The 8,828-nt window shown below is 50.1% G+C and overlaps 1 protein-coding gene across 1 annotated transcript; it reads left to right on the top strand.

Annotated features, from left to right (window-relative positions):
* The first annotated feature begins 3,504 nt into the window (after positions 1-3,504).
* INMT (indolethylamine N-methyltransferase) lies at positions 3,505-7,995 on the top strand. Its single transcript, XM_061197884.1, is given in 5 exon segments — positions 3,505-3,570; positions 3,572-3,659; positions 5,172-5,379; positions 7,389-7,431; positions 7,433-7,995. Coding segments are annotated over 5 exon segments (792 nt in total). The 3' UTR covers positions 7,820-7,995.
* The last annotated feature ends 833 nt before the right edge of the window (positions 7,996-8,828 follow it).

Here is an 8,828-nt window from a genome sequence, read left to right as displayed (position 1 = left end):
GGAGCCACTAATATAGTCCACATGAGTCAGCCTTCTGGGGCTCACAAGAGATGGAGAAGGATGGAGAGTGGATAGTGAGAGACACATAGAAGATGCCCAGCTTAGCATCTATTAACATTTCCAGAATTGAACTGAGGACATCTATGAACCCAGAACCCCAGCAGTGGGATGTGGGCATCCAGGGGTCTGCCCAGGCAGGGTGAGGGGAGACCACTCTTTCATTCATTCTGCTGCAATTGGATGTCCTTGAATGGACAGACGAGGCCCACCTCACCTCAGGGCCTCCAGTGACTCCTGCTGCCCAAAGGAATGGATCCAACCCCCCTGGCATTCCAGAGCCTCTACCCTCTGGCCTCCACCACCTCTCCACCAGTTCCACCCTCTCCATCCCAACACACATCCTGACTCTGGCCTAGCCAGGGGCCTTCACAGCACTAGGGTAATCTGCTCAAAGTCAAGTCTTTTATGGATGTGTTCTAAAGAAGGGTTTCTCAATCTCAGCTCCACTGACATTTCAGGCCAGATAATTCCTTATTGGGGTGGGGGACCCAACTGTGCATTGGAGGATCTCTGGCAGCATCCCTGGCCTCTACCCACCAGATGTCAGTAGCACCCAGTCTCTACCTGCGACAACCAAACATGTCTCTAGACTTGGCCAGATGACCCCAGGGAGGCAAAGTCACCCCTGGGAGAGAACCACTGTCCTAAGGTTTGCCTTCATCAATTTGACAATATTTTGTTGATGCCAGGGCTGTCTCAGTCCCTTTTAAGAATGTCTGCATCATCTTAAACATCCTTCTATACTGTGACTTCTGAATAACTCAGGGAAATTTCCATTTAAGAAGACTTCTGCCTTAATTTCAAACACAGGAGCACATTCTCAAGCTATCAAGAAAATAAACTGCTTAAGAGTCGACCAGCTGAGAAAAGAATCAATCTCATTCTCCAGATTAGGAAAACTATCATCTCAGCATCTCCCGCTCTGATACCCCTGTTATCTTTCTTCCCACATGAGCCTGTGGGGTGAAGAAATGATTCCAGAACTTGCAGGAGTAAACAAGACTTTTCTCTGGTGAGTCGTAAGCAGGCACACAGAGCCTCATCTCATACCAAACACCAAAATAAAGGCTAAATATCTTTTTAAAACCATCACAGAAGCTATCACAATTGGATAGCTATCAGATCTCTGGACATGGAAGAATTTTCAAAGCTTAGATAGAAACAAGCCCAAAGGAAAAATAATTTAGCATATTTTATTAAAGAAAAATTAAATATTTGTCCTGCAACAATAAACAGCAAAAGCATTGTTTTCCTTAGAAAAATAATTTGGCAAGTATTTACCTAAATTATTTGTACGAAAAGTTTTAAAAAATTGATCCATTAATCTTATGTCTAGGAATCTAGCCCAAAGCCAGAATCCAAAATACAGAAGAAGCTTATTGCACGAGGATATTAATTATAAGATTATTTATAACAACGAACACCTGTTAAGTCTCTTACCTGTCAACCACTTGGGGAGCAGTTAAGTCAAGCTTAATTGGACCTCTGTGTACTGTTTATTAGGCAGCACTAAAAACTGACATTACCAGCTCATTTAGAGTGATACAGAGAAGGGATGCTGACCCCGTGCTGGGACAACCAAGCAGGCATGGAGGGCACACACGGTGACTCTACGGCCCTGCAAAACCACTGCAGGTTCACGTGTCTGGGGACACACTGATAATAAGAAACCCTGGGACAAATATGATACACTCAGTGTCACCAATGATTTTAATCCGCCTAGAATTCATGTTAATTTAGTCTGAATATAACATTCCTTTTTACAAATTGGAGAGAGGTCTAACTTTATTTTCTTCCAACTGGACAGGCAGTTGTGCCATCACCATTTATTGTATAATCGACCCTTTTCTCACTGAGTGGAAATACCACAAGTACAGGTTCTAGTAATATCAGAAGAGGGGGAAATTTGCACTGAAAACAATAAAATAGAGTTTCTATTCTGTTGAAACTCAAAAACCTGAAAAATAAATGTTGATTCTGGGTGGTAGGACTTGGGGCTGTGCGGCTCACATCACAGCGGCCTCAGTATCAGCTGGGAACCAGAATCTGCATTTAGCCGGGTCCCCAGGCTATTCCCAGGCACACTAGTTTGAGCAGCACAGCTAAGGCACCTGGATAGACTGTGTAGTATGATGGGGAGAGAATAAGGTTTGGAGCTGGTCTTTATTTTGGCTTTGGACATGGGCCTTGAATTTGTACCTAGACCTAGACTTGCTGCCAGGACCCCCTTGGGAAAAGGCCCATCACCCTCATCCTCCTCATCTCCAACGGGCCGGGGGGGAGGGTCTCAACATCCTCTCTACTGATTGTTGTGAAGACGGCAGCGAACGAGGGTGGGGGACACACCTGGCGCATATTACAGGCCAGGGCCCCAGACTTGCCCATTTGCAAAACACACTAGAGTTTGCTACCTGAAATCTCTGATCTTAGATGAATTTTTGAAAGAGATATGGCAACACTTTTTTATATAAAACTCTTATTTTGAGATCATGTAGATTCACATGCAGCTGTAGAAATAATACAGAGAGATCTACGTATGCTTTACCCAGTTTCCATAATGGTGGCATCTTTCAAAACATAGGAAATATCACAACCAGGATATTGTCACTGATACAACCCACTGCTCTTATTAATCTTTTCCTAGTTTTACTGGTAGTCATATGTGTGTGAGTGTTTGCGTGTGTGTGTGTGTGTGTGTGTGTGCACAAATTCTATGCAGTTTAATCACATGTTGTGTTTATGTATGCCAATAGTTTTTAAACGGTTTTTGCAAACAGAGGCTTCCCAACCTTTTCAGGGGCCCTGGTTAAGCTTACTTTTACCCTCAGCAAAATAAAGGATTGATTAAGCAAATAGAGTAAACAGGATTGAAGACAGGAGGAAATATTTAACCAAGTTCAGGACAAACTCTTTTCAAGAGCAAGCTCACTGCCCTCAGTCAGTGAAATCTCAGCCACCTCTGCATCCTGTTTTCCACCCTACGGGTTTTTCCTTTCTTCATCTCATTTTTCCACCAGTCCCAAAGAGGGAAGCATCCTTGACCTACTCCAGATGCTTGGTCTCTCTGTGTCTGTGTCCATCTGCGTCTCTCTCTCTTAGTTCTGTGGCACTGTCCCTCTGCTTCATGCTCTCCCAACCTTAACCCTCACCAGCAGTACGTACATTCAAAACATCACCTCTCAGGAGCCAAATACTGAGAACCCCCAGGAGCACATGTTGGCCACCCTGTTGCATTTCTGTGTTGAGATAATTATCAAACAGATAAACTCCAGCCAGAAAAGCTAACATCGTGGCCTGACTCCAACTATGTGGAATCCGAGCTCCTCCCTGGGAGGGAGGGTCTGTCTAAGGAGATTATGAAACTCCTGATGGGAAGAGGCAGGGAGAGGAAAGTGGATATAACAGGACCGCAGCAATGGGAAACACAGCCAGGTCCCAGCTAGAATGGAGGGCAAGCTGTACACAGGAGAGGACTACAAGAAAGAGTTCGACTCCCAGGACTACTTAAAGGACATACTACACCTTCGATTCAGGCACCGTAGCTGAAAATGAAATCTTGAAATTTAACCTGAAAAACCTCTTTGAAACCTTCCCTTCAGGTGAGTGTCTGGTCTCCATCTCAGGGAGAGACAGGGCTGCACCTGACAGGAAGAGCTGCCGGCAGCAGGGGACCTGTCCTCTGGGACACTGCTCACCAAGGATGTTGCAAAGGCAGCTCAGCCTGTGAACCCACGAGGACCTCTGCTGGGTGGCCACTGAGCGTAAGCACTGGCCTTAGAAGCCAAAGAGCCAGGCTTGAGTCTATGACAGTCAGTCTCAGTTTCTTCCCCCTGTGAAATGGGAAGGTAACTCCTGAGCTGTGGGGCTCACAGGCTCATGCTGGAGGGAATATGAGACAACAGACATGAGCACACTGCCTGCGTCTGACAATCTCTGCCTGTCTTCCCCTAAAGCCAGGCTTTGTAGCCTTGGCTCATGAATCCCCTTGAAAATCTGAGGAAAGCTCTGGTGCACAGGCGTGCACACACACACACACACACACACACACACAGAGTCACACTCCTAATCTTTTACTCAGAATTAAGAGAGTTCATGGATACACAAAGCCAAACCACAGCTCAGTTTACAAAACCCTGCTCTTGGGCGTCAGGCTGGGTTATCAGCAGAGATTATCGCCCAGGTTCCTCAGTGCACACAAGGAGAGGCTGAGGTGGGAAAGAGGGGGGTGGCCAGCCCAGGTCAGACTGACAGTCAGTGGCAGCAGCGAACTTCAAGATCAGTTAACTCAGGCCTGCCATGCACAGTTGGGCAGGGAGTATACTGAACAATTAGGGGTTACTTAGTCACTCAGCAAACATTGCCTTACTATGTAATCAGTGCCAAGAATGGTATATTAAGCAATGTCCTCAGAAATACAGAGGAAAGAAAGCTTAAGGCTCACAGAGACATCTGAGGAGACTTTCTAGAGGAGGGACCGGCACTAAGCCTTGAAAAATAGACAGGTGTGTTTCAATGGAGAGTGGAGGAGGGAGGAAGCAGGGAGAAGAGGGCAGTGCACTTATTGCTACTCTGAGGCAAAGATCCTTCCCCTCAACTCATCACTGGATCCCCTTGCCTCCCCTGATTGGCTGAGTCAGCTTTGAACCCACTGGCTCAGGTCTTATCCCTTATCAGAAGCTCTGTCTTCTGCAACGAGGAGGTGGGAGAGTGGGCCATGGGGGGGTCACTCTCACCATTGTTTTAAACCCAGAGTCAGAAGACTGTTGGAAATAAACCAGTTCCAACCAAGAAGTCAATCTGAAACCTGCCCAGAAGTGCAGAACTTGTCCTATCAGGCCTCTGGTAGCAACCCTTGGGGCAGCAGGGGGACGTGGTGTGTGCCAGGCTATCCCCCACCCGCCAGCTGTCACCCCCTGAGCCCCAGGCGTGGGGGTCTGGACTCCCCACACAGCCTGGCTGCTACCCAAGGCAGGGTCGGGTCCCCTGTGAGCCACCCTCCCCTGCTGGCAAGCCCTGGGGCAGGGCAGAGCCTGGCATCTCCATCCACCACAGCTGGGCCTGGAGTAGGGTGTCCCCCCTCCCACGCACCTGGAAAACACTGTCTCCTGCAGCAGGAGTGAGAGGTGACGTACTGATCAACACTGGCCCAGGCCCCACCATCTACCAGCTGCTCTCGGCCTGTGAAGCCTTCCGGGAGATCATCGCCTCAGACTGCTCGGAGCAGAACCCCCGGGAGGTGAAGAAGTGGCTGAAGAAGGAGCCAGGGGCCTACGACTGGTCCCCAGCCATGCAATACGTGTGTGAGCTGGAGGGAGACAGGTACCCACGGCCACCATCCCGCTCCGATGAGGTCTCCCCATCACCCGCAGGCCAGAGCCTGAACCTGCCACCCTGCTTCACCTGCCACTTCCCTACAGGTTCTTCCTGACCTGGGTCTCTGACCCAGAGCACCTCCCTCTCTTTGAGTGAGTCCTGCCTCCAGCCTCAGAGCTGCCTGTGCTCTTAGCTTTGGTTGCCCTACTGGGCTCTCCATACTTTGTATCCCACCCATCCTGCAGGACCAGCTTCAGTCCCGCCTCCTCCTGGAAGCCTCCCCTGATTGCTCTAGCCCACACAGATCTCTTTCCTCTGGTGCAGCTTCTCCTTAACCCTAATGTTGGAGGGGAACTTGTTATGGGAAGACATGGGCTTCAAGGAATCCCCCTGAAGCACTCTTACAAAATCCCACAGACCAACAGCACTGACCCCTCCAGGCACCTTCCCCATCCAATTCACAGAGAGGAAACCCATCTACCAGAGCCCCAGGGGGGACAGGCAGGATGCTGGCCCTGATTTTGCAGCTGAGGAAACTGAGGCCCAGACATGGAGAGTGGCCTCTAGGCCACCTTAGAGCCAGGACAAAGATCAGAGTTTAAATTCCTGACCCATCCTTGGGCCATGGGGCTCTGACCTAGTTATAGGTAGGGGCAGCCTGAAGTGGGACAGAGCTGGAGGGTCTCTAAGCACAGCGTCTCCACATCAACCCAGCCTGGGCTTCATTCATTCCTGTCATCATTCACGGAGAGCATTCTGGTGGTCACGCCTGCTTCTAGGTACTGGGACCATTACAGTGAACAGACAAAGTCTCAGCCCCAAGGAGCTCACATTCCAGTAGGGAAGACAACACAACCAGGCTAGACAGAGGTAGATATTCAGGGAAAAACAAGTGTTCTAGAGAAGAATCTTCAGCTGAGTAGAGGCCTACAAGAGGTAGGGGTGCTGTGTTAGGTGGAATGGTGTCTTAATCACCTCGGGCTGCCATAGAAATGCCATAGACCCAGTGGCTTAAATAAAGACATTCATTTCTCACAGTTCTGGAGACTGGAAGTTCAATATCAGGTCTGGTGAGGGCCCTTTTCCTGGCTGGTAGACAGCCGTCTTCTTGTTGTGTCCTCACAAGAAGGAAAAGGAAAGTCAGGAAGCTCCCTAGTGTGTCTTCTTTTAAAAGGCACAAATCCCACCATGAGAGGCCCCATCCTCATGATCTCATCTACCTCTAAGCACCTGCCAAAGGCTCCATCTCCAAATACCATCACATTCATGTTAGGGTTTCAGCATATGATTATGAGGGGGGCACAATTCCGTCCACAGCAGATGGCTCCTCTCCAAGGAGGAGCCCTCGGAGCAGCTTCCTGGGTGAGGTGAAGGAGAAAGGATGTGAAGATCTGGGGAAAGAGAGTGTCAGGCAGAGGGGACAGCAAGGGCCAAGGCCCAGCAATGGGAAAGCGCATGTTTAACAAAGCATATTTAAAGGGTCAAGGGCTGCAGGGAGGAGGCATGTGGATATGTTGCTTAATGGGTACAAAGTTTCAGTATGGGGTGATAAAAAATTTTGGAAGCAGACAGTAGTGATAGTTGCACACATTGTGAATGCAATTAATGCCCCTGAATTGTACATTTAAAGTGATTTAAATGGCAAGTTTTTGTTATATATATTTTACAACTTGAAAAATTAATAAGGCAATGTATCAAAAATTGAATTATTTTGAATTATCAAGAAGAAAGATAAATAGAAGGAGAGGAAGGAGGAAGTGGACAAAGAGGAAGAAGGAAGAATCAAATGTCAAATCCCCTGTCACCTACTAGCTGTGTAGCCTTGAGCAAATCACTCAACCTCTCTGTGCCTCAGTTTCCTCATCTGTATAATGGGGGAAATACGATCTCCCTCAAAGAGTTGCTCAACAGGTTAAATTATGGGCCTTGCCCATAGGGAGCCCCTGCATAGGGGGCGAGGGGTGGAGGGATGTTGTCATAACTTTCATCATCACCTCCATGACCCTCCTCCACAGGAGCAAGTGGCAGGAGAAGGAGGCCCGTCTCTGAAGGACAGCGACGCCGGTTACTGAAGTGTGACGCAAACCAGCCACACCCACTGGGGCCCGCCCAGGTGCCACCAGTTGACTGCATGCTGACCCTGCTGGCCCTGGAGTGCGCCTGCCATGACATGAACGCCTACCGGGCGGCCGGGCGAGGCCTGGTCAGCCTGCTGAAGCCAGGCGGACACCTGGCGACCGCGGTAGCCCTGCGCACCCAGCACTACATGGTGGGCGCCAAGAAGTTCTTTGGGCTACACCTGGAGAAGGAGACGGTGGAGAAGGCCTTGCAGGAGGCCGGCTGCCAGGTGCTGAGGTGCCAGTACTCCCCCGTCAGCTACTCAGAGGCCCACTGCATCAATGAGGGCGTCTGCTTTGTGGTCGCCCACAAGGGTCCCGGGGCCTGAGGCCAGCCTGGCAGAGAGGGCCTGCCCCAGAAGGGAAGTCAGGGCCAGCGTTTCTTAGAGTCTCACTCCACAGCCCGCTAATGCAGGGCCAGCCTGAACTCTACCCCTTCATTCTTATTACTATGTCCCAAGATCACAGGTGAAAAGCAGGGTCTCCCTGCCCCCAGCCCAGGGATCTGTCCCCCACACCCTTTTCTGGCTCATACTGTACCAAAAAATCAGGAAAATAAAGTGGCTCAGCTAGATATTGTCTTAATTTGGTTCCTCCCCTCACCCCCCTCGAAGCAGACCCTCAGACAAGGATTTGATAGCAAATAGTTTATCTGAGAGAGGATCCCAGGAAACACCAATAGGAGCGTGGGAAGGAAAGCAGGGAAGGCAGGCAGACAGGAAGGTAATAAAGGGTGTGTCATCAAGCCCGTCACCACTGTGGGCAACTGGAGATCACCTGTCGGGGGGTTTCAGATTTGCCCCACTCCAGGAAGTTGGGGCATTTGTCCACCAACTCCCAGGGTTGTGGTTGAGGGCTGCCCAGGGTGCATTAATTGGCCAGGATTTTTGAGCCTGCCTATCATGTGCAACAGGGAGAGACACTCAGACAAAGACTTGCAGGGCTGGTCCCTGGAAGTTGGAAGGTGGGGCTGGTCTGGGCAGCCTGGCGCTTCTGCTGGAGGAACAGGACCTCAGGTTCCCAAAGCCCAAAGGCATCTGCAAGAACTAGATGATTTCTGGGCCAAACTCCTATTCCCCCTTGGGTGGGAAAACCAAGGTCTGGGAGGAGAGGTGACTGGTTCCTGATGGCTCAGTGAGTCCACTGCCGAGCCAGAACTGGAGCCACGGGCCAGGTTAGGATGGACCTGGATGGGGGGTGGAGCTGCCGGGAGAGGGTACAAAGTGAGACCTGGAGAACCCGGGGGAGGCAGGGGCCTGTACCCAGCCCATGGACTCTGTGCCCCTCATTCTTTCTTCCTGAGGTCACCCCATGGGCCTAGTACCCTGGGCTTAGGAG

Source organism: Eubalaena glacialis, chromosome 8 (genome assembly GCF_028564815.1).
Source record: "Eubalaena glacialis isolate mEubGla1 chromosome 8, mEubGla1.1.hap2.+ XY, whole genome shotgun sequence".
Taxonomy (NCBI): domain Eukaryota; kingdom Metazoa; phylum Chordata; class Mammalia; order Artiodactyla; family Balaenidae; genus Eubalaena; species Eubalaena glacialis.
Note: the sequence above shows the minus strand (reverse complement) of the source record. Positions and strands in the feature narration are given on the sequence as shown.